The sequence below is a fragment of the Danio rerio genome, chromosome 16 (genome assembly GCF_049306965.1).
Source record: "Danio rerio strain Tuebingen ecotype United States chromosome 16, GRCz12tu, whole genome shotgun sequence".
NCBI lineage: Eukaryota > Metazoa > Chordata > Actinopteri > Cypriniformes > Danionidae > Danio > Danio rerio.
In genome coordinates this window covers 13,777,635-13,805,000 of record NC_133191.1, presented here as the reverse complement: position 1 = coordinate 13,805,000, position 27,366 = coordinate 13,777,635, and the positions used below count along the sequence as shown (strand labels likewise).

At 34.7% G+C, this 27,366-nt stretch overlaps 2 protein-coding genes across 9 annotated transcripts in view; one reads left to right on the top strand and one right to left on the bottom strand.

Annotated features, from left to right (window-relative positions):
* The window catches only part of pitpnc1b (phosphatidylinositol transfer protein cytoplasmic 1b), a 26,482-nt gene extending 13,942 nt beyond the window's left edge, over positions 1-12,540 (bottom strand). Inside the window, exons 1-5 of one of the 6 annotated variants that reach the window (XM_005157890.6) lie at positions 12,165-12,540; positions 8,959-9,107; positions 5,744-5,832; positions 2,071-2,078; positions 1,871-1,942 (exon numbers count right to left, since the gene is read on the bottom strand). In XM_005157890.6, coding sequence (XP_005157947.1) covers positions 1,871-1,942; positions 2,071-2,078; positions 5,744-5,832; positions 8,959-9,107; positions 12,165-12,212 — 366 coding nt within the window. In that variant the 5' untranslated portion in view covers positions 12,213-12,540. 6 annotated transcript variants of the gene reach the window in all.
* Positions 1-27,366, top strand: part of grin2db (glutamate receptor, ionotropic, N-methyl D-aspartate 2D, b) — a 297,610-nt gene that overhangs the window by 35,630 nt on the left and 234,614 nt on the right. The window lies entirely within an intron of this gene.

Here is a 27,366-nt window from a genome sequence, read left to right as displayed (position 1 = left end):
GTTTGATAATAACAGAGAACACTCGGGGGCACAACGGCCTGTCTTTCTCTCATTCGCTGTATGCAAACAAACACGCGGCAAAACCAGTAATTACTCGGCTCGACTCAGTAAAGTACAAAGTAAAACTGCTGTACGACAACAGGGCTAAATCAATTGTTTGTTTGTTTTCTTTAAAGCAACAGACTCAAATCACCTGAAGGGCAGTTGAAAAAAATATGCTTTTGCTACCTAAAATTGTAATTAATACAGTTATTAATGCAGATTTATGTTTACTGATGCATGGAAAGACCTTAGAAATATTTGAGAGTTATTGCATTTGCACACAATAGTAAACACTTCTTGCAGGTTTGGCTGGCATTTGCCCTATTAACACACCAGAAGCTTTTAATATGGCAAAAAGTAGTTGGAAAATGTTATTACAAATGCAAGTAAAAGTCTGACCGATTTAAATGAAGTAACTATAGTATTGTAAATATTATCATTAAGATGTTTAGAACATTTAGAAATATTAAATACATTTAGGCTGTACACAATTATGTTTTAGTATTAAAAATGCTTGTTATGTGTATTACATTAAAGAGTGATGTTTAATGTCAGTTAAAGGGTTACGAAACACCAAAACACATTTTTTTAACTGTTGACAGTCGTATATGTGTCCCATGCTGCTAAAAACACTATTAGGACACATATATTTCACTTAAAAGTAAAAATTGGTTGTTTTTGTTTTTGTTGTTTTGTTATTTCAAGCAAATTCGTACTTTCGGTTTAAAACAAATTTTTAAAGCTGTGTCACGGCCATGAGATCTTAGCGTGTATTCCAGCGTATAGACTGGATGTCTGTACCTGGGAGTGCCTTATTACGTCTCTGAGTGTGCTGCATTAATGCATGGGTAAGACTAGGTTCAAACCAATCAGCGCGCTCTATCCGCTTGTTAAGTGTGACGTCACACGAATCGGCTTCCGGGTCCAAGCGCTCTATTTAACTGAATGGGGAGACTCGTGAAATGGTAATAATAAACGTTTACAAAGCGATTTAATACTTTCGAAAATCACGATCTCAACATATGTCCATGCCTAATATCCAATGGCCAGAAAGTAATTCATTTTTTATAACTTGCTAAAATTTTGATATTTGTGATGCAGCAAGCCCAGAGATTGTTGTGTACACTATGACTTTATATAAAATTAACTTTAATGTGTGATATGAATAAAAAAGTGATCATAGAAGAATGATTTCTCAACTCAAATTAGTGGCGGCTTGGACCCAGAAACAGTATTACATAAGTCACCAACACGTCACCACTTAACAAGTGGATTTTTGCAACATTTATGTATATATATATATATATATATATATATATATATATATATATATATATATATATATATATATATATATATATATATATATATATATATATTTACTATATTGTAAATACTAATTTTTTGTAAATATTTATTCTAATCAACGTATGTTCTTGCAGATAAATGTAATGATTTCTTTTGAAAGGAAGTGTATCACTATAAAAAAACGATCAAAGATAGCATCTGTCAACTAAAGGCTTTACAGTGTTTCTGGTGCAAACAGCTCTTTTGATTTATATACAAGAGACCTAGTTCTGCTTGCATGTCACAATCACATTATTTTTGACCAATGCCGGAAGTTTGAAACCTTGCTTTAAAGTGTCTTGTGCTCACCTGACTGCTACTATCAAGTGTTTCAGAGACCGACACAAACACAATGGCCTTTACAAGGACGCGGCAGCTTCGTGTGCTGCTGATGAATCGTCCTCCTTTAAGAGGATTATCTCCTGCAAGAACACACACTGTGCATGTGTGTGTGTGTGTGTGCGCGCATTGCCTTACTCACATTTTTGCTGCAGCCGTTGTCATTCTTAAAGTGCGTCTCAATCTTGACATGGAACCTCGGTAGGAAAGAACACTGTTGAAAAGAGTGGAGAAAAGAAAGAGGAAAAATGAGAAAGAGAGTGATTATGTTGTATGCTTAGTGAGCCTGGGGCAAAGTAAATGAAACTACATTGGTATGAGCTGACATGTGAGAATACTTACCGTATACTCTGTGGTAAAAAAAATAAACACCAGCGGATGGAAAAAGAGAAGTATGCAGAAGAAGAAACAGAGTTAGGTCACAGCTGGCTACCGGTGCATTTCAAAGCACAAAGTGTGGTAGTGTATTAAAGGGGTCTTGACATGCAAATTATATCTTTTGACGTGCAAGCGCTCTTTGATACTTTAAAAAAAGTTTTAACAATTAAAACATCCTCCTCTTTATTAGCAAGTAATTTAATTAATCAAGTTGTAAAAATGACTCGTTTGCCATGTGGCTTTTGACATCACAGTTGTACACTCAGTGGGGAAATAAGTATTGAATACGTCACAAATTTTCTCAAAAAACATATTCTTAAATGTGTCGTTGACTTGAAATTTTCACCAGGTGATAGTAACAACCAAAGAAATCCAAAGAAAACAAATCTAATTAGTTTACAAATTGAGTCATGATAAATAAAATGACGCAGGGAAAAAGCATTGAACACTGGAAAGGGAGATGTAAAAAGGCAGTGAAAGCCCAGACTGCAACTGAAATCTGTTAGTAGTTATTCAGCAACCCTCTGCCCTTCATCATTGTAATTGAATATTAGCTGCTTTAGCCCAACATCTACATTATCAGGATGATGAAGATGAATCCAGAGTGGACATTTCACCAAGACAATTATCCAAAACACAGCCAAGGGAACTCTCAAATGCTTTCAGAGAAAGAAAATCAAGCTGTAGAATGGCCCAGCCAATCACCTGACTTGAATCCAATAGAAAATACAAATTGAAAATTAGATTTGATTGACCAAACCTACATAAACATCAAGATTTTTACACTCTGTTATAGTCAGAAGCATACTTGAGCAATTTATGTGACTTCATTCTCCATATGAGAGGTGTTTTAAAACTCTCATCACCAAAAAAAGCCTTTTAAATAAGGAATTAAATATGTTGGAGTTGTTCAGTATTTTCTCCTTTTATCATTTCATTGTTATCACACATAACTCAGTTTTTTCTTTTTTGTTTTGTTTTATATTTATGTTTGGGCTTTTACCAAATCTGGCTCAATTCCATGTCAACAGCTCCTTTAGAAATATTATTCCCAGAAAAAAACGTGATGTTTTCAAAACTAATTTTCCCTACTGTATATTTGGTTAATAGCGCAGGCTCTGTACTATTGCCTACAGCGAATTCAATGTTGTGTTGCTTTAAAAGCAAACAAGTGATTGTGGTGCTGTTTTATGCTAGTGCATTTTTGTTTTAAATTGTCAAAGTTTTGTTAAGATTACACCTGGCGTCCACACTATCGCTATTGACCCGTGAAAATGTACAGTAAATGCTGGTGTTCGGTTTCAGTACAGACGGAAACTTTTGAAATAGGAGGCACACAGCTATCAACAGTCACTCTCAGACTGGTATTAATTATGATTAATTGTTCTTATGGAATGTTGTGTTTTGTTCTTTGATTCGTCAAACCTCTCTCGTTTGACCATTACACAGACGGTAAATGGCAAATATTGGTGGCAGAAAAATATGCACATGCACAGTGAGCATGAATGATCACGTATTGTGGGTTTTAGGATTTAGGTGTATAGACTGAGATAGTTTATTCTGAAGTGCAGTCTAAAACCTAAAACACTGTTTTAACTTAAAACACATAGTCTAAACTGAGCTTTTTATAGTTTTATTTAGTTTTAGTCTCATGTGAACTAATGCAAAGTTTACCATTTGCACATCTATCTATCTATCTATCTATCTATCTATCTATCTATCTATCTATCTATCTATCTATCTATCTATCTATCTATCTATCTATCTATCTATCTATCTTTCTATCTATCCATCTATCCATCTATCCATCTATCCATCCATCCATCCATCCATCCATCCATCCATCCATCCATCCATCCATCCATCCATCCATCCATCCATCCATCCATCCATCCATCCATCCATCCAAGTTGCCATGGTACTATCAAAAAACACTTTAATTTTACTTTTTATCTGAATCAAGGCCTGCGGCAGCTTGCTGTTTCCTTAACCTGCACGTCTTTATTTGACTAATTATGTAGATCACATAGAACTGTATGCTTCTCAAGCTCTATGAGACGTGGCATTCATGTCTTTCCAGGTGCACTCAGAAGACAATCGCCTGTGATATTGTGTGATTTATTATTATTAGTATTTTTTTTAAAGCTAAACTGATACTAAATTAGTTTTAAATTTGGTTGCAATTTTGTTGCATTTTTAATTGTTTAAGTTCATTTGAATGACTAAAAAACGATCAGTTGACATTATCAAATTGGGTAACATTGCTACTGTAATTCAATGTGTTTTTGGTCATTATTAATGCCCTGTCACTTTAACTGAGCAAAAGCAGCGCAAATGATCGCGGCACTGCAGCTTCAGCTCTGCTTGTGCTCGATATGAAATGTGTGCGGTATAAAATCTCCAATCTGTTAACATGGACACAGAAAAAACACAGAAGCTACTTACGATGTGCTTGCACATGCAGTGTGAAAGGCTTTACCGTGCGTTCACACCGAAGGCGGCGACAGTGTCAAAGTAGTCGGAAGTAATTGTCGGAAGTAATTCATTTTCAATGGGCGATGGCGGCGATAAGTGGCGAGCAGCGCTGCAGTCCGTCTTTGCCATTATAGGCATTGAGGATAGTTAAAATTGAGTCAACTTTATGGTAATGAGTTATGATGCAGTTCGGCAGCAAGCAATCACAATGTAGAAGTCCACCGGTTGAGAGGAATCCAGAGAACATAGAGCTGTGAACTTTGGTGATTCTCAAGGGTTTTAATATTGCGGTCACTGGATTTCCAGTTATTTACTATGTTCTCTCACAGGGACGTAATAGAAGTAATAATAATATTTAATTAAATTAAAAAGTAACTGGCGAATTACTGATGTGCATTAATGTTATATACGTTTTTTTTTTTTTTAACTGGAATCTTAACTATAACGACAGTACAAAACAGTTTTGCTGTCTTAGTTTTTAGTTTCCATTTACTAAAATAACCGAGGTGTAAACGGGGCCTATACTCACTGCTGCTATTTATAGTGGATACTGTATATGCATGCTTGAATTTCTGACATTTTCCACCCTCCAGAGACTGCTGACAAACTGAAGAGTGAGAGAACTTTCACTTTTGTCTGGTTCAAACAGCTTGTTTTTAAAAAAACTTTTTACAAGCTTCAGGAGGATCTCGGTATCAGCAACAAGTGGATGGTTTATTTTGAACACTGTGTAATGGAGAGATTGCACAGAGAAATCCATCAACTGCACTGGATCTGAAAGTAGCTGTATTGCATGTAAATAATTAATAATACTAATAGTTAGGAACTTCTTAATGATTTGTCTGTTGATGATGATTTAAATGCATAGCATTGTTTAACACTTATGCATATGCATTATTCAGGAGCTGTTTATACTGTTTTAGTGCAATAATGAGCCAAGCAAAACAGAGTTCATTGCTTTGCAAACTTTAAAGAACCCAAAACTTAAAAAAATTATAAAAAATGTCATAATCAGGCTTGAAAATAATTTGTTTTCTGCATGTTTGCTGTTTTTTTAGTGAAAGAAAATCTTTTATGAAACATTAAAATAATCAAATCAACCCATGTCATGACCCCTTTAATATTCAAGCACTATGTATTGTAGTAAAATGTCTGAACTGACCTGTTATGGTGTATGGGTAGAAGTTCCAGGCAGTTTCTGTTAAATAAAAAACCATGGGAACAAACCTCCTCATCCAAGTTGGCAGTTTGCTGAACACAGACAGAAAGGCGAATGTGAGAAGATGTTATGACGCAACAGACACATTATACAAGACATAAACAGCCCTCAGCTTAATCCAGCATGAATTTCCATGAGGGTATAAATGCTAGTTAGTGCTGATTTAGCCAGCATAAGCATGCAGCTCAACAGTTTAAATTTCACAGTTTAAAAGCCCTCTGATAAAGAAGGTGGACCAAAAAAAAAATGTTTGAAAGTAGTTAAAAAGCTTTTACAGGGGCACCAAAATGTTGGCAAAATGTTGCACATACATACATACATACATGCATACATGCATACATGCATATACACACATATATACATATGCATGTGTATATTTGAGAAAATGCTTATTTGTTTTTAGATATAAATATATATTTGTAAATGATTAAAATTATATATGAATGTAAATATCTATCTAACAAAATTTTGTATAGTTTTATTTTATGTATATCCATGTATGTGTATCACAGATGCATTATAAACACACACACAACCTTTTATATACGCCTATGATATAATTGACTTGCACATTTTAGACAGTTGTTGGTGATTCTTCCTATCATAAAGTCTTGCAGTGTGAAACTTCCTGTCGCCGATCCACCTTACAGTGTAAACACAGCACCGACAGAATGCTACCCCAGATAGTCATGCAGTGTGAAAACATCCGTGACACTACTACTTTGAAAATCCTGCAGTCTGAGCTCGGCATAAGTTTGCGCAAGTTCGTTATTTCCAATGGAAGCGCGCAGCTTGTGAGCGCAAGTGATGTGACATGCTCGCGCCTTCCAGACGCACCCAGTTGAATCAACGCTGTGAGCGCACTGCGAGTCACATGACAAGAGCTGACTGATCAGCTTCATACTTTGCATGAAATATACACATTTCAGTAGACTAGTTATCTCAGACAAACACAGAACACTGCAGTGCTTTGTAATTTTCTTCATAAATAAAACTTGTATCAGAGTGACAGCAATGTTTTGTCAGCTCGTCATCATCTGAGAAAATGGTTGATGGTCACCTAGCTACCTTCAAGTCATCTCCGCTCACCCCACCCCCTGGTCCGCGGTAATTGTCAAGCGTTGACCAGTCTGCGGTGATGAAAAGGTTGGAGACTGCTGGTCTAGATGACCTGGAAAATCACTCGCGCAGGGCAAACCTCAGAATTATAAAGGCTGCCGAAGATAGCGAAAGGTCAGTTTTACTCCGGATAGGATCTGCTAAAAGATGTATTGGGGGAGCAGGTGTTTGAGAAACCACCGCAACTAAAGGCACATTGAGCGATTGCGCCTAAACCAAGAGATGGTCAACCTCCAACGCCCATCATCATTTGTTTTCATCATTATCAAGAGAAAGAACCAACCTTGTGGCCCAGACAACACTAGTTGAAATACCGAGGGAAGACCATCAGATCTTACCCCGACCAGAGTGCAGCTTTCTGCAGGAATCGCGCTACCTTGAAGAATGTCAAAACGAAGCTCTATCAAAAAGGGATCCGATTTCTTTACCCTGCCTGTCTGTGACTAAAATATAATGGGGAAACCCTCATATTTGATTCATCTCCAGATGCCAAAGCTTTAGAGTTTAGATGCAAAAACCCTTTAAGTGCCTCTGAAATTTTCATCTAAAATCAGCATTTATCTCAGGCTGTTATGTGTAGCTTAAGTAATTTTATTCTAAGTGCAAAGAATAAAACATTTCCATTGCCTTTAAATTGAAATAACACAGATTTTAGAGGAAGATTTCAGATGGCACGTAAATGTTTTTGCATCTGAAGTTTCATTCATTAATTTTCCTTTAGCGTAGTCCCTTATTTTTCAGGGGTCATCACTGCGGAATGAACAACCAACTATTCCAGCATACGTTTTATGCAGCGGATGCTCTTCCAGCTGCATTTATCTCAACATCTTTTCATTTATAATGTCATTTTAATATTTAAAATTTATTATTATTTTCTCTTTGTTAGTTTCTTCGCATTCCAGAGAACAAAGCACACTGGAGAAATATGTGCTGTGACAATCATTTAACTGTCAAAACACTTCTCCTCTGGCCTGCAGTTGCTGTGCATGAGCGCTGAAATTTTTAGGGTTAGAGGTCAGACAGCTGTTACAGTAGCTATAAGTCTCACTTCCAGAGGTGTCTGGTGCCAGCTGTCCATCACCAAAAACCCAGCCAGAGTCCAAGAAACTCCAGCACACACACACACACACACAGGGAGAGAGAGAGAGAGAGAGAGAGAGAGAGATAATGAACTCAGCACTGTAAGATAAGGCAGCACAGACAGAGCTGGAGATTTACAGCCCGAGGACTTGAGTGATGGATGGATGGACAGAGGATGAGAAGAGAGGGGTGGAGAAGAGAAGATGTAGATCATTCACGGTCAGCCAGTCATGTCGAGCGCTTTCTCACACACTCTCCCCCCGTTTCTGAAGTGACAGACATTTCCACAAGCGTCCCACAGAACAGCACATTCCCACCAAACAGCTGCCGTTACGCTACAGTCCCTCCAAACACGCATCTTGACCATACAACTTAAATTATTCATAATTACAATGCAGCAGTTCGGCATGATGTGCTTGTAAACAGCGTATAATGATCTCGTCTGCGGTAATACCGGCATTTGAATTAGACTCGCATGCATCCGCTATAAGATTTATTTGACCATTAGGAACTTAATGCTCTGCCCTTTTGGTCTTTTCTAACACATTAATGGCTGGAAAAAAACTGGTTTTACTGCTAGAGGTGCAGTAATTCATATTCACAACAGCATCTAATGACTCAGTGTTTGTGTGTAGGGGGTCTTATGTCCTTCCTTGTAAGCAGAGTGTGTAGAAAACACAAGAAAACAGGCAATTACAGTAAGTGTGTGTACATGTGTTTAGCGTGGGATGATCTCGGACGCTTGTGTTGTTGTGCAGTGACAGGAAGAGAAGGTGTTTTTGCAGGCAAAGTGAGCGATGGACGGAGCTGTACTGCATGCGTAAAGGTGTTCACTGCAGTCATCAATAATAGCTGATCGCTGGCAGGTGGGTGATGTAAACCGTGAACAAGCAGGATCGCTTATGTGTGCCTGTGTGTGTGTGTGTGTGTGTGTGTGTGTGTGTGTGTGTGTGTCTCACCTGTTGAGGTAGATGCGTTTCTCTGTGATCTGACCAGATCCATGTTTGGGGTCTGTGCAGGGTTCATTACGGACGACCTCCACCCCTTCACCACCTCCGCTCTGCTCATTGCTGTGCTTGCTGATCATGTACAACTGGCCGATCCTGTACTGGGGAAACACACAGAGAGATTGCTGACCTCTGTTTGTGACCTCATATGTTTAATTTTTCCTTTTTTTGCCCTGGATTTTTAGCTAGCTCGAGCAAGTTCTGTATGTTAGAAATGGCTTGTTTTTAGCTCATGAGGTGGAATGTGAAGTGAATGTATGCATTTTTGTTACAAAAGTGATTATACACATTTATTTAAGTACAATCAAAACACATAAAAAAATTTCCACACAGCACAAAACATTTTTATTATCATGACAAATAATATTAATCTATATTAATAGTGTCACAGAGTGCAATGACTCAATAAGTTAAATCGTCCTCGACATAGTAGATTTGTCTGTATAGTAGATTTGTGGTTAAAATCCTGTAGAAACATTTTATATACTAACTAGAACCCTAGAAATAATAATAAAAAGATTGGTTAATTACCAGTTTCCGTATTTTGTAAATCACAGATTTCACAAATGTTTTTTGTTCATTTAAAGTTGTGATTTGCATTATGGGAACTTGATCTCTGTCAACTTCTGTTGTTGAAAATTAAAAATTAAGTTTAACAAAGTGTCTTTTAATAATAAACTTCTGATTAATGTATAGGTTTTACAGCGTAGACAGCTCATTTTTGACCTTATTTGGAAGGGTCATAAATATTAATGAGCTCTGCTCTGATACTCTGCAGGTTTTCAGTACTTGTTCTCTCTCACACAGTGTGATGTACTTATGCCTCTCTGGGGTGGCACTGATTAATAATTTTATAATCCATAGTTTTGAGCTAAGAAATGCTCATTCGCAAAAAGGACCTAAAGTGCTGTGCCGAGTCTTATAAAAAAAACCCTAAACATTGTTTTCTATGACTACACATTAATTGGCATCGTTGTGGTCAATCAAACACATGCATTTTAATGATCCTGTGTGCACCGTAGCATACTGTGTGTTTTGTTTTGGATGGCCTGATTTTTCACAGGGATTGCTCTGTCGACTTTTGTAGTTGAACATTCAACTCTACAGTTTAACAAACTGACTTTTAATAATGAACTGCTGATTTTTGGATAGTTTTTATAGCATAGATAGCTTATTTTGACCATATTTGCAAGGGTCATAAATATGAATGAGCTCTGCTCTGATGCTCTGTACCTGTTTTCTCTCACACACATTGTGATGTACTTATGCCTCTTTGGGGTGGCGCTACTTAATAATTTTATAATCCATAGTTTTGAGCTAATAAACAACAGAGAGATGGTTGAGAAGTGCTTCATGAAGCCCATCGCAAAATGGACCTGAAGTGCTGTACCATGTCTTTTAAATAACTAAAACTTGTTTTCTATAATTATTGTTGTAATCACGCTATGAAACGTTGTGGCCAATCAAACACATGCATTTTAATGATTCTGTGTGCACCGTAGCATGTGTGTTTTGTTTCTGATGGCCTGTTTTTCACTGGGATTTTACACTCACAGTATTTACATGAGGAGAAGGAAACAATGGTGTTTGGGGGCACACACTATGCAATTTCCATGTACTGAACTCTTATTATTCAGCTTCTAGATTTTCATTTTATGGCACCAATAACAACATTATCGTAATACTGTATTATCATTTATTATGTTACTTTTTGTACATGTAAATTTGTGGCAGTTTTTTGGCAATTCGTGTTGAAAAACACTACCGGTCAAAAGTTTAGGTTTTTTTTTTTTTTTTTTTTTTTAATATTCTGTTAATCGAGGCACCATTTTTAATTGTTAAAAATGTATTTATTTAATTTTTATGTATTACTATTAAATCTTATGTATTACTATGTAGTTTCAAATTAAATTATTAGTTCAGTCATTATTGCTCTTATTACTATTACTGTTACTACTACTACTACTACTACTACTACTACTATTACTACTACTACTACTACTAATAATAATAATAAATATTAGAGTGATTTCTGGAGGATCATGTGACTATGAAGACTGGAGTAATGAAGCTGAATGAATAAAATCACTGTACTAAATTATTAAATTAAATTATAAACTACTTTTGAACAGTTGTTTTATAGTGCAACAACATTTCACAATTTTACAATTTTTACTGTAGTTTTGATTGATTAAATGCTGCCTTGGTGAGCAGGAGAAGCTTATTTTAAAACATTTAAAAATCCTACTGACCGCAAACTTTTGACCGGTAGTGGAAATAGTAATAAAAAAAGCAACAACAATTTATACTGCTTTAAGTGAAAATTAATAACATGACTTCCTTTGAGAATAGCCTTTTCCATAACGACACATCACAATAAATTTAATAACAAAAATATTTTAGTATTTCTAAAGAATTATGAACCAGTATAAACACCACGAAGTTAAATCCTGTGAGAACGGCTCTGTTAAACACCAAACACTTAAATGTCACTCTTTGTTATATCGCGTTTGATCTCTCGTCTGCCATATGTTCAGTTTTGTTTTGCTTTGCTTTTGTTTTTTTCAACACTCCAAGGCTTTTAAGGATGAATCATATTTTCCTTCATATTGTCCTGGATAACAAAAAAAAAAAAAAAAAGCTTTTGGCAGCACTGATCACAGCTCCTACTGTTTATCTAAGCACTAATTCTTTTGAAAGAATCTGTTAATGCGAAAACGCCCTCCAACAATCGTTCTCACAGAGACCTTGAGTTTCAGATCCTCAAAAAACCCAGCAGAGCTTCTCCAGAAAAAGTGGGTGGTGCTCCTGTCTGGAAAGAATGCAGAGTAGCGCTGATGTAGACCATAGAGCAATTCAGAGGAACGCTTTCAGGTCAGGTGTGTGCTCGTGTGGACTTGTCAGACTTAAACTGGACAGACTAAACAAATCCTTGACCCAATCCAGGGAAAAGGCCTTTGCGTTTTTTTCCTATAGCCTTGAGGTGAATAACTCCCTCCTGTATTCAGAAGGAGAGGACGTAACTGGTCAGACCCGTTTTAGGTAAAGAAAAGAAGAGGGGGAGATTGAGGAAAACAGCCCACGCCAATACCCCGGACATCTGAAAAGCGTAAAACACACTGACCAAACATATGGAACACATGTTAAAAGTTACTTACCTCATCCACAGTGAGCGGCATGCATATCCGGTACTCTTTGACCAACATAGTTTGCTTTAAAAGGAAATTAGTTGGATCCTTTTTGTTTCCGTTTCTCTGTTTCCTACTTTCTAACTGTGTCAGCGAGTGAAACTGTTAAGCGGTTTCCGTGAAGCAATGTTGCACCCCTCTTCCTCCTCTCACTTGACTGATGTCAGAGCTGCTCCTGTAAACTCTGCCAATGTGTATCCGCCGTGTTTATTTTATTGTTTCTTTCCTGGCTCTCTGAATCATGCACGCACGCGGGCGGCTCTTCCGCTCTGTTTTTAATTTATGGTTTTAATGTGACGGTGCGGAGATAAGAGCCTCCCTCCACTTCTCTCTTTCTGCGTCTGTCACAGAAGAAAACAGACTGCTGTTTTCATGTGTAACCTTGCCATGTTCTTTGCCCCTCCTCTCTTCCCTCCCCTCTTCTCTGTGTTCAGCGTGCATTCTTTTCTCCTGCGCTTATCTTTACTCTTGCTTTCCTCCCTTGCTCACTGCTCCCAGTTGCCTCCTCCACCTGACTTCACTTTCTCCCGTGCGCACAATACCGGCTCTCCATCTTTTTCATGGCTTCAGCAGTGGTGGGAACAGTACTGGAAAAGTCATACTTTAGTAAAGTATCATTGACCAATTCCAGTGTTATGTATGTGACATTTGCAGTAAAAACTCATATTTTGAATTCACATAGAAAGTATTTGTCCACATTATATTGAAACATCTGTTTATATTTTCCAAAGTAACTAACTGCAGAGTTATGGGATCAGAAAAATATCAATCTGTAAACAATCTTTACACTTTAAATTAGTAAGTGCGTTGTGGATGTGACTAAAAAACTGGCAAATTTAGTCTACAACATGCCTTGTAGAAATTCTGTGAATTAAACAGCACAATCCAAAAGAAACTATGCTAATCAAAAGGATGAGAGATCGCTCTCTATAGAACAAAAAGCATTGGTTTTATTTAATTCAACGTTTTAGCATTTATGAAGGAAAAGCTTGGTTATGGATGTGACATCTCTCGGTTTTTGATGTGACAGAAATTGTCATTTGTGTGACATCAAATATAATGTAATTGTTTGAAAACATCGACAAAGACATTTTTGAGTATTTTTAAAGCACTAAGCACTGCAAAATACTTGCTTGCACAAAAAACGCAGGAACGGTTTCGCTATTTTGGCGAAAACTTAATTTTTTTCATGGCAAGGGTGACATTTGCATGGAATCGCTTCATAAATAAAAGTGTGGTGTGAGTTAGGGCTGCACGATATTGGAGAACTAACATTGCAATATGTTTTTTTGTCTGCAAATTTTTTAAATTTTTTAATTTTTAAAAATTCATTTATAATTTTTTTTATTTTTTAACATTTATTTATTTATTTAATTTATTTATTAATTTATAATTGTTTTATTTATATATTTTTATATTGCGATATAAATATTTCAAAAGAAGGCATATAACACTATTTGGGAAAAAAAACAACAATTTTAGATTGATTGAGACTTTGTATTAGCATAAAATATAATAAACAAATTAGAAGCATATTACTGCAAAGCTAATTTTAAAGAAGATGCAAATGAAATAAATGGTATTTTACGGTTTTCTGTGGAATCAAATGGGACTGAGTAGGCATGGGCCAGTTTAAGATTTTGACAGTATGATAACCTTGGATAAAACTTTCACAGTATTGTGATTAATACTTTGAAGTCTTACCTGGAAGAATCATGTGAATGTTTTTGTGTAAAATTTAATATGTGAACATTTATGTGTGTGTATTTTTGTATCTAAAACTTTTTGTGCTGTTTTTGGCCAGGACCCCCTGGTGGAAGAGATGCATATCTCAATGGAAAATTCCTTGTAAAATAAAAGATAAATTAAAAAACTTTTAGGGCCCTATCATACACCTGGCGCAATGTGGCGCAAGGCGCGGCGCAATACTTGTTTGGTAGTTTCAGCTTGGCGCAAGAGTTGTTTTGAGGCGTTGCGCTACGCTGTTTAAATAGCAAATGCATTAGCGCTCATTTGTGCGCCCATAGGCGTTCTGGTCTAAAAAGGAAGGCGTTCTGAGGCGGACCGCTGGTGCGTTGCTATTTTGAGAAACTAAAATAGATTTTTCATTAGACCAAAACAAACCCGGTCTAAACTCCGTCGCAGAGTTGCGCCTCGCTTACACACTGCTTAATACGCACAAGAGAGCAATAGGCAAATATCTTTACATATGAAAAAAATTTAATATTAAGGACATATATAGGATAAAATAAGACTAGATATAGGATATAAATATAAAGGATTAAAATATTACAAAACATATTATTTTCTAGCCTACATAAATATGAAAAATCACTGCTTTTATGTCTTCTTCATCTCGGGAGGCTTTTTCAATTCATTCATAACAATTTGCTTTTGTATAATGTTATTATTATTAGCATTATTAATTATTATATCCATATTTATATTTGTTTTATTAAAAACAAGCTTAGATTTGCCCACCTGTCAGGTTTTAGACCATATGGGGCACAGCATGTGTTTTAGGATATAACTCCAAGTTTTTGGACACACTTCGCTATTATTGTTCATTTATTCGTTTGCTGGAAATTAAAACTGAATTTAGAAATAGTTTTGAAACGAATATTTGCGCTTAACAAACGCAATTAATTATTTATAGACTAATTGATGTCTGTGCGTAAAGGTTTCCCTATCCAAGAGCGAAAGCGAAAGTGATCCATTATCTCTCATTCTCACGCAGTAGATGCTCTGTTTAACAGTTTTCTGTTTATAAAAAACTGTTAACTGTTTGCTTGTGAAATGCTCAGTTTTTCCACTTAGACTTATTTTACGTCCTGTAAATAGCGAATGCGCTTATGGTGCGACGCAGCTGGCTCTTAAAGGGAATGGGAGATGAGACTCTAATTGGTTTATTCTCAAAACACACCTATAACTCATTAAGAAAATAAACTCAGGCCTTTTAGACCATGCGCCATTGCGCAAAGCGGATTTTCCTGTCCTTAAATTTGCAAAAATGCGTTCTGACACGCCCTGAAAGCGTTTGCGCCCTGCGTTTTGCGCTCTGCGCATGGACTGTCAAAATAGAGCCCTTACTCTGTTAGGCTTAAACTGCGCAGGCTATACAAATCATATTTTTTGAACTGTGGTGGCTGGTTATTATGATCCCAGTTTGGTATTGCAGATCTTTGAATTTTACTATTGCAGATTCGTACATTGCGATATACTGTAGATGCTGAAATTTTATATCGTGCAGGCCTAGTTTGAGTATAATAAAAGTATCTTTTTTAAACGCTACTCAATGCATGAGTAGAAGTAGCCCTTCGAAAAGATTAGTGCAAAATTATTCAATTACCTATTATTTTAAGGTTAATTCTAAGTGTAAGTTTAATTATTTTTCTGTGAATTAAAACTATTAGATAATTTTATTGAGAGGACATGTTACATTTACTGTATATACATATTGTATGTATGTATGTATGTATATATATATATATATATATATATATATATATATATATATATATATATATATATAATTTTAATGTGAGAACACGTTATATTTAATTGTATGTATTATATGTATCATATAACATAAAACAAACACAAAAGTGATTGCAGGTTAAATATAATAGCACATTAAAAGTACAGCGCTAAAAATGTACAGTAAAGGCATTAGAACACATTTTTTTAAACTACTAAGTAAAGCACAATCCCTGAGGGAAAACTTCTCAATTTCTGTAACTTGAGTATTTGTAATTTGTGCCTTTTCACCACTGAGTTTCAGTTTCTCTCCAGGTTTTGTCCTGGACTCTTAATATATCTGCGTAACTTCACTTTGCCCCCAGAATAAACAATCACACTCTGTTTACAATGCAAAGCTAAAGCACTATCCTGCTCTGTCTGCACAGTCATATCTGCCAGAGAGAAAGTGTGGGTGTGTGAATGTTTGCACATGTGTTTTTTTTTTTTAAATATATACTCTCATTCAGCAAGGATACTGTAAAAGTGACAGAACAGACTTTTATGTTGTAACAATACACTTAGCTCTAATGAATGGTTCTTTTTCATGTTATGGATTATGGTTTTCACCAAACCAGCACAAGAGTTTATATGTAACATGTATAATAACAGTATGAATAATACTATAATAATCTTACGGAGATTGTAAATCCTCCTTTAAAGGAAATAAAACAGACACGCCAAGAGCTTTTAAATAAATAAATAAATAAATGAATAAATACAGAGATAGAAATAAAGAAATAAAATCCTCCCATTTCTTTTATTTTAATCTGTTTTCATATATTAATTCATTTGATACATTCAGTGACATTTAGTCTACATTTATCTTTGTCAAGGTTAATAAATTAGTCATGAGAAAACTTTGTTCTCTTTCTGAAGAACGCACTGTTCAAGAGTGTAAAATGAAAGTAATTAATGTCTTAATGTTATACATTTATATTTACTTAAGTATGTTTTGTTATGAAAATTGTACAAAAATACCTTTTAAAAAAGTTATTATATATACATTTGTTTCCTGAAACTGCAAGCAAGTCAAAGAAGCTTTTTTTAAAGAAGTTCACAGAAACAAATATCTATGCATCTTGTTTCTTTCAATAGGTTTTGTTTGGGCGTGGTACTAAATGTTTGTCATTAGTTTTCCATTCATTTCCAAACAGCAAGTATGTATGACGCAAGAAAGTCATTTTCATTCATTCATTTTTATTTTATTTTATTTTATTTTATTTTATTTTATTTTATTTTATTTTATTTTATTTTATTTTGTTTTGTTTTGTTTTGTTTTGTTTTGTTTTGTTTTGTTTTGTTTTGTTTTGTTTTGCTTTGTTTTATTTTATTCTGAAGTAATGAAAAAAAGGGTAAAAATATGGCAGAGCTGTCACTCCTCCAGAACAGAGTTCCTGATATTTGTAAAGATTTTATTTAATTTTTTTACAGAAATCTTTCAATCGAGTTTAATGAAAAAAGTAATGAAAAAAATAGGTAAAAAATGGCAGAACATGATTACATCAGAACATTGCATGTTCTAAAATATCTTGAGCTGTCACTCCTTAACTCCAGAGTTCCTGATATTTATATGTGTAAAGGTGATTAATTTAATTAAATTTTCGGCTTAGTTCCTTTATTATATATATATATATATATATAAATATATATATATATATATATATATATATATATATATATATATATATATATATATTTATATATATATATATATATATATATACATTTTTTACCTATTTTTTATATATATATATGTATATATGTATGTATGTATGTATGTGTATATATATTAGGGTTGGGCATCTAAGCTATAATGCCGATCCGATACGCATCTCGATACAAAGAATACGATCCGATATATTAGCGATACATTTATGACATATTGTGATGCGACACGATACGATTCACACCCATATCACGATACAATGCGATAATTCAGCACTAACTAATTAAATCAAGTTTATGAGATGATGTAAAAGAGGATGCTGTGCCATTGAATGAGTTTGATTATTTATTAACCAAGTAAAACCAAGGCTTTTTTTACAAACTGGCTTTTCTCTCAGAGCCAGAGTGTCAGTTTACAGTAGAGGGCCATTTTAGAACCTATAGCACATATTATTTAAGTATTTTCAAGATAAACAGAATGTATAAGTGCAATATATATTAAAATATATATTTGCACTCTTTCAACATAAAGGTTGAGCATTGCACAACAAGAATTGTGATTTAACTTTTCAACTATGAAAACAAGTTTTACAAAGATATATTTTGCCACTGATTATTCAAAACTTAAGGTCGTGAACTAGCAGTGTTATGCTGCTTTGAAACATCACTGTCACTGTAAACAACAGGCTAATAAAAATATAACAAACCAGCAATCTTCTTGCTGTGAGGTGGTCAAACTACCCACTGTGCCACCGTGACACCCATTATTTTTAACATTATTATTATTAATATTATTATTATTATAATTAAATAAAAATTAACAGGAGGAGGTGTTTAAAACCGCCTATTGCGGCAGTATAGAGAGGGCGGCGTCCGCAACACCCAGTTATATCCGCGCATAGGGTGGCAGAATAGAGGTCCGCGACACCCGCACGTCCTCAGTTATATCCGCGCATAGGGCGGCAGAATAGAGGTCCGCGACACCCGCGCGTCCTCAGTTATATCTGCGCATAGGGCGGAAGAATAGAGGCCCGCGACACCCGCGCGTCCTCAGTTATATCCGCGCATAGGGCGGCAGAATAGAGGTCCGCGACACCCGCGCGTCCTCAGTTATATCCGCGCATAAGGCGGCAGAATAGAGGTCCGCGACACGTCACTTCATTTTCATAACCGGTCACTTTCGTTTTCACATTGGGGTTGAGGGCGGCGTGATCGTTCTCTGCCTAGAGCAGCAGTTCAGCTTGCTCCGGCCCTGCAGATGAACAATGCAATAACATCCGTTATTGGCATAAAGCGCACAAAACTTTTGCGCATGGAAAAAAAAAACTTGCAATGCTTTTCTCACCACTTTTGGAGCTGGTAGCTACAGTTCAAGCAGTGCGAAAGCCGGGGATGTAGGAACACTGGAAGATGCTTTCACAACAACACCGTGGCGCCGCTTCAAGTGAGATTTCAGATTACTCGTACTGCCCGCGTATTTTATAGATGAGCGGCACATTATGCAAATTGCATCTGTCCTGTCAAGTCGTCCATCCTTAAATCCATAATGTTGCCATACTTTAGATTTAAAACTCAGTGGGGAATAATATGTTTGTTTTGCTTCTCGCGCTTTCTGAGGGCGCACCTAGCTTCATCCGCACACCTGATACACTGAGTTGTAGTGTAAGTATACACATCCGCAAATCCGTTGCTAAGGCATACTTTATGTAGGTCGATTAAATTATGCGCCAAAAACAGGTTGACAACACTTGTTAATAAATAAAAAATACATTCTACATTAAAAAAATAAGCTGTATCTCGGAAAAACCGATGCATCTCGCAAAAACCGATGCATCTCGATTTGCTTCCAAAATTTCATTCATCCTCTGCTGCTCAACCGATGCACTCGCATCGTGCACGCGCATGACTGCGTATCGATACATATCGATTAATCTTCCCATCCCTAATATATATATATATATATATATATATATATATATATATATATATATATATATATATAAATATAGATAGATATAGATATAGATAGATATAGATATGTATACACACACACACACACACACACACACACACACAAACACACACACACACACACAGTTGAAGTCAGAATTATTAGCCCCCCTGAATTATTAGAAGCCCTGTTTATTTTTCCCCAATTTCTGTTTGATGGAAAGATTTTTTCAACATATTTCTAAACATAATAATTTTAATAACTCATTTCTAATATCTAATTTATTTTATCTTTGCCATGATGACAGTAAATAATATTTTACTAGATATTTTTCAAGACACTCTATACAGCTTAAAGTGATGTTTAAAGGTTGATTAAGCTAACTAGGCAAGTTAAGGTAATTAGGCAAGTTATTGTATAATATAGGTTTGTTTTTGTAGACTATTGAAAAAAAATGCTTAAAGGGGCTACTAATTGTATCCCTAAAATGGTGTTTAAAACATTAATAACTACTTTTATTTTAGCCGAAATAAAACAAATAAGACTTTCTCCAGAAGAAAAAATATTATCAGACATACTGTGAAAATTTCTTTGCCCTGTTAAAAATTATTTGGGAAATATATAAAAAAAGAAAAAAAATCAAAAGGGGGCTAATAATTCTGACTTAAACTGTATATATAGTTGAAGTCAAAATTATTAGCTCCCCTTTGAATTTTATTTTTATTTTTTAGAAAATATTTTATGTCTGATAATATTTTTTTTTTCTGGAGAAAGACTTGTTTGTTTTATTTTGAAAGCTGTTTTTAATTAAAAAATTATAATAATTTATGGTCAATATTATTAACCCTTTTTTTTTTCTTCGATTGTCTACAGAACAAAACTACTGTTAAACAATAACTTGCCTAATTACCCTAAACTGCCTAGCTAACCTAATCATCCAAGTTAAGACTTTAAATTTCACTTTAAGCTGTATAGAAGTGTCATCATGGCAAAAATAAAATAAATCAGTTATTAGAAATAAGTTATTAAAACTATTATGTTTAGAAATGTGTTGAAAAAAATCTCTCCGTTAAACAGAAATTATATATATATATATATATATATATATATATATATATATATATATATATATATATATATATATATATATAATTTATATCATATATATATATATATATATATATATATATATATATATATATATATATATATATATATATATATATATATATATATATATCATTATATCATATATATATATTTTTTTTGACATTTTTGACTTTATATGATATATGATATAAATCATATATATATATATATATATATATATATATATATATATATATATATGATTTATATCATATATCATATAAAGTAAAAAAAGTCTACAGAAATGTCATAAAAGAAAAAAAATGACAAAGAAAAAAATAAACTTGTGTATGTGTGTGTATTATAGCTGAGGTAGTTTATGGCGCTGATGTTCCCCTTTGGAGTTCATAGTGTTCATCAGATTAAAGATTACTTCACGTACAGGAGAGAGGTAATTAAGCATTACAGGAGAAAGTCTATGAAATCCCTCATCTTGCCCTCACTCAGCAGATTTAGCCCCCATTTGCAATTCGAATGCCCCCAGCAAAGCATAATAGTTTTCTGCTCTGGTGAGTCTGGTTTCACTGTGAACTGCCCTGTTTTCTTTACTTAGCATAACTATGTTGTCTTCTCAATGCACAATAGCTCTACACCTTCAATCCCTCAACAAAAGAAACCGGCTCGACTTACTGAGTGAATTGTAATGTCTTTTGGTTTCTGTTCTGTTCAATTGTTTTATCAGCTTACCGGGATCAGGCTAAACTAAAGCTTGACATCTTGTAGGCTGTGGCAGTGTCAATACGTCTTACTTTGGGTAGAGATACCAGTGGCCTGCATGTGTTGTATTGGTATTAGTGTGGAATGGAAACTGTGCGATAAAAAGAGAAAAAAGAAAAGAAAAACTGAAGGCAAACTGGCCTGCTGTGTTCTGAATGAATCTGTGAGAGCTGGTTGAACGGCTGCATCTTTGGAGTGTGCAGTCATTTTTGATCTTACTTTTTTTGTGTTTTTTATGCTTGTACTGTTTGACACTACATTAGCTGCTGTTAATCCAAAGATTTTGTATAGGGGAAACATTGGAAGTAGTTATAAGATCAGCAAGAAAGTCAGTCTTAATGCATTGGTCTACTTTTATTTTCAATTTTAAGGTTTACTGTAAATATTAAAGTTTTTATTGTAAATGTTTAGGAGGCCATGTTTGTTTGCATTCCAGCCTTTGGACTGCCATTATAGAAAACAATGAAAGGAAACCTGTTTGACAATCTTGATCTCCTTCTCGGAATTACTAAGGCCACAATTTCGAATTGTGTTATCCCTTTTCCAGTATACTGTAACCAAGCAAGTTATGTATTTTTAAAGGTCCCACCCAAGTGTTTAAAGGTTGCGACACTGAATAGCCTTGAGAGCATGAGAGCAAAACTCGATTCATTTATTTTCTTCACTGGGTAATTAATTTTTAACAATAACTGATTACATTTTAAAGACAGACCTATGAGCTCTGTGGCTGTGCTTGATTGTTTGTCATACAATTAATTCAGCTTATTTAAAAAATCAATTCAGAATTCATACAGAAAAAAACTACACACTATACGTGTGTTTATGTACTTTTTTGTATATATGTTTTACAATAAAATTGAATTGTTTATTAGTAAAAAACAATACTTTAACACCCCCCCCCCCCATAATCTAGTTCTTTGATTCAAAGTTTGTATTGTTGTGATTCACCTCATAGTTGTTTTCCCACATGTTTTTTGTACATTTGAATGATTATTAAGAAACAGTTATGATTGTAAATGTGCAAGTATTACCATTAATATAATCAATGGTTCTGATAAGGCATAAAAAAAACAACCAATCCACACAACCAACCAACCTCAACTCAAATCAACTCAAATCAACTCAACTCAACTTAACCCAACTTAACCACCCACCCACCCAACCAATAAATCAACCACCCAACCTACCCAACCAAACCCAACCTATCCAGACCCAACCCAACCAACCAACCAACCAACCAACCAACCAACCAATCCTCATCCAACCAACCCAAACCAGCCAACCAACCAACCCTAACCCGTCCCTAACCCAACTAACCAGCGCCAACCAATCACCCAACCCCAACCAATCAACCAACCAACCAACCAACCAACCAACCCTAACCCAACCAAACAAACCAACCAACCAAACCAACACTAATCCGACCAACCAACCATAATCCAACCAACCAACCCCAACCAAACCAACCAACCAACCAACCAACCAACCCACCCAACCAACCCCAACTTAACTAACCCTAATCCGACCAACCAACCAACCAATCAACCAACCAACCAACCAACCATAACCCAACTAACCAGCCCAAAACTAACCAATCAGCCAGCCACCCCAGCCCAGACCAGCATTTTACCACATTGGCAGAGACTTTCCTATTATGGGAACACTATTTCAGAAAGTGTTGACGAGCACTATACAGTATGCACTAGTGAACTGTGAATATTTTTGTACAAGTCTTGTTTTTACAGTTTGTACGTCATTGTTTGGCAACATCCATTGAAGGTGTTCTGAAGTTTAGAAGCCAAGTGAACTTTTTGAACAACAGTAAAACCAATACAACATAAACATAACCGAAACACGTTGGTCTAAAGTAACAAATTACAAATACTCAAATAATTAAGCAGTTTTTCTCAGGAATTGGGTAACATTATATTTTGATGGTCCATTTGAGTATTAGTTGACTGTCTGCTTAATATATATATATATATATATATATATATATATATATATATATATATATATATATATATATATATATATATATATATATATATATATATATATATATATTTTTTTTTTTTTTTTTTTTGGTATACATTTAGTGCTGTATCTATTTTAATGTGCTATGTTCCTTCAATGTATTTTTTCTTAATTAGTAAAATTAAGAAAATAAAGTGTAGTTTTCTCACAGTTTAGAAGCATTTTCAATGCGGGGATGGATTAATGAACCAATCAGAACAGCATACATTAAGCAGAAGCACATGATAAGATTGCATGAGAAACAAATGAGTCACACACCACAGCAGGAACTGTGACTATCACAATTTGCATTTATAAACACGAAATCACAAACATAAAGAATAACCAGAACAGATGAAACCGGCATCATCTTTATTCAATTTATTTGACAAATGCTATCATTTTAGGTCGCAATAAAACTTTTCTTTGTTTATCCAGTTGTAGTGGCTTATTGAAATAGAAAGTAAAAATGCGGGACGGCGTCTACACTTCTATGCTACGGTTGATGAGAATGCATTTTAAACATTTCATTGATGATAATTCCCAGAATGCATTCAAAGTTGAGCTTAATCAACTCATCTTCCTTTAAACCAAAAAAGTAAAAGAAAAAATAGCAGATGTGCAGTAGAAGATAAACAAATTCTTTGCCACTGGACTTATTTTTGAAATGGTATGCAGACAAGAGATTGGCTATCAGACATGCAAATAAGTGAGACTTTCTTTGAAGAACAGCTTCAATGATCACATGTTTGAAAATAAAATAAAACAAATGATTATTTGTTGTGTAATCCTTATTAATGCCAAAAATACTTCTTATTCTAAGTAGGAAATACGTCTCCCTATGTGCTAAAGAAATTACACTCTTTTTTTCATATTAAATCAATCTGTTTTACAGCTAATTTAATTTGTTTTCCTTAAAGTATACTTTAAATAGTTTCAAACTATAATAACTTGATTTAATCTGAACTAAAATATATTTATCGTGGTCAAGAAAAACATTACATTCACACAAAATAAAATTAATGCTCAATAAAAAATATATTTTTGATTTTAGTACAAAGTAAGTCTTTTAACCTTAGATCAAAGTATGATCTTGCTTTGAACCAACCCAAAAGATTACTGTAATTTGTTCTAACAGAATTTTAAAAATATCCTCAAATTATAATTGTGACTTGGTTGAAAATGAAAAAAATTTATTTTAATATTAATCAAAATATTTATTCTGCCCAAAAAGGAAAAAAAAAAATAATTGACTCAAATGTAAAATATTGTTATTATAGCTGCTGAATGTATTAAATTACTTTGGTTTGACTTAAAGGGGACCTATTAAGCAAATATTACTTTTATAAGGTATTTAAACACTGTTGTTTGACACCATTTTGTGAATATAGCCAGTCTTTAATGGTAAAAATTAATTCCTTCTATTTTTTAAAATCCGGCTTGATTAAAAACAGTCTACAGAAATGGTCTGATTGATTTATCAGAGGAGAAACACTTAGTAACACCTCTTTTTTACATAGAACTATTAGAATATTGTTTCTGAATCTTCCGCTATGGTGACACAGGCATAAGTCTGGGGCAGGGCTTAAAATTGCAACTGTTTTAAATTTAGTCTATGCGACCTCAAAATATATTTGGGAGCTTTTGTGTGAGTGCATAAAATTGTTGCCTTGCGATCAGTTTTCACTGCAAAATGCATGCGCTGATTTAGACATAAAAGACATAGACATAAAAGCCCACAATTTAGACATAAAAGCCCACAATGCTTGCCCCGCCTTCAAGTTTTTCTAACTGGTCCACTGCTCTACAACTGAATGCAAATAGATTGGTTGATATCAGCGGTCAATCACTCAGTCAATGCCTTCAGATGACGGAGCTACAACCATGAAAATGTGAAGTGCTGAAGAGAGAATGAAAAGAACACTTTTTTTTTTTTAGAAACCTCCTAAAGTTACAAATAATGTAACATTGTATTAGTGATCATGTAGTGTATGGCCTGTAAAGGCCTGTAAAGCCTGTGTGTAAAGCCAAACAGTGTTTGCCACTGAATCTACGCTCATGAATAGACTGGTATTGCTATTAAGATTACTTATGCAAGCAGTGCTTCCAGGGCCGATGGGCGCATGGAAATTTGTTTATTTATTTTTATTTTTTGTTTATTTGTTAGTTTTGATTAGTGTTGATTTCAAATGCAATAAATCTGTTATTATTAAGCATAACAGTGCTCTTAATTGGTGGGTACATTTTTGAAGTTGGGAACACCAGTGCTACCAAGCAAAAAGATTGATTTCGAGCCCTGCAGGAGCACATTGCACAAAAAACTGCTTGTTTATTGTAAACATGTTACTTTAAGAAAAATGAATGTTTTTAAGTTTACCTAGCAGGTTCACTTTTTGCTTTGAGGCAAATTAAATAAAACAGGTTAGAATTAGAAACCATTATTTTTCACTTAACGTATGAACCGGAAGCATTTTTTTTTTTTTTTTTTTTGTGTGTGTCTTTTTTTGTATAATGATGTAGTTCCTAGTGAAACTGGATATTAAAAAAGAAAACAAGGCGTGGCTTTTTTTTTGAGAGTAAAATACGGCATTGCATTCCGAGATATTGGGAAAAGGGTTTGGGGAGAGTTATTGCAATCTAATAGACATCATTTCTTTTTGTTGTCAAGCGTTGACTTTTGGATACCTCAGACATAATCTAAGAATTTAACTGAAAGCAAACAGGAAGTGCATTTTCTGGTTTCAGTTTTAGATTACAAGGAAAATGTTTTTTTCTCTAATGACATGATGAGGCAGATGAGTTGTTCACCACAAAACTAGCAATGTGAGCTAACAAAATCAATACGGTTAGTTTTGATTTTATGTGCACTTTAAGCCATTAACCACACTTTCAATAAAAGACACAATAGTTTCACCTTTGTCAGTTCACACCTTCAGCCAAAAAAAGAATGGATTGGTCATTTACACTTATGAATTTTTGTTTTAAAATTGTGTTGCAGTTGTCCCTGGCGTCCACACTGAGATCTAGATGAAGAGTTTTTGTCTTGTTTCTAGTCAAATATTTAAAGATTCTTTCTAATTGAAAACAACATTATTTTACTTGCACCACTGGCAGATTATTTTGCTTGTTTTACAGAAAAAAAAACTTAATTTTAAAATATTATTTCTGAAAATAAAACAATATTTTTATTTGAATAATTTTAATTGATAAATGCTTCTTAATTTTTAGAATTTGTAGATATTTATGCTAAAAACAAGACCTAAATAAGAAAATCTTTTTTTTTTTTTTTTGCAGTGTACTCCAGTTTATTCATGTGGTCATTACACAAGCAGACTGAAAGTACAGATGTCTGCAAGATATGTGTATTGTATGTGAATGGTCAGGTTTCATGGACCAGGTGTGATGAACCCTGTTCCTGGAGATCAACCTTCCTGCAGATTTCAGTTGCAACCCATATCAAACACACCTGCCTGTAATTATCAAGTGCTGTTTAGGTCCTAACTAATCGGTTCAGTTGTGTTTGATCATGGTTGGAGCTGAACTTTGCAGGTAGGTCGATCTCCAGGAACAGGATTGAGCAACACTGGTTTAAACCTGGTTTATTTTTTTTACGTCAACTGATCGGGGTGACCCATGACACATGCAACGCACGTAGGTGTGCATTTATACTTCTGCGCGTTGTTACTGTTTTTCTGCAATAACACTTCCGAAACACTAGTTGGCAGTGAGGTGTTAATGTTCCTTTGTGTCGAGTTTCTTCGCTGGTGTTTTGTTTTTCCTGAATACTTCCTTGATGTAAAAGTGGCTTAAAGTTGCTCATTTTGAGGCAGGAACCGGCGGGCGTGCAACAACTTTAACCATGAGGTAAACACAAAACAAAACTTTCCATCCAGAGCTCCTTTACGGGACTCAACACTTGTAAACAATCGCTCCATCTGTCTTGCGCGGCTCTCTGTCCCGCCCAGACTCGTCAGCGCTACCAAGCCAACCAATCACAAAGCTTGCGCTATGCGTCGTTGCGAGGTGTAGTTACATTTATTGAGAGGTGCGTGTCAGTAACGTCTATGGCCACGGCTTAGGGCTATGCGTCAACGCGTAGACTGCACCATAGCATACGCATGTGCTTGACGCAGAAGAATAAATCATCCTTTAGAC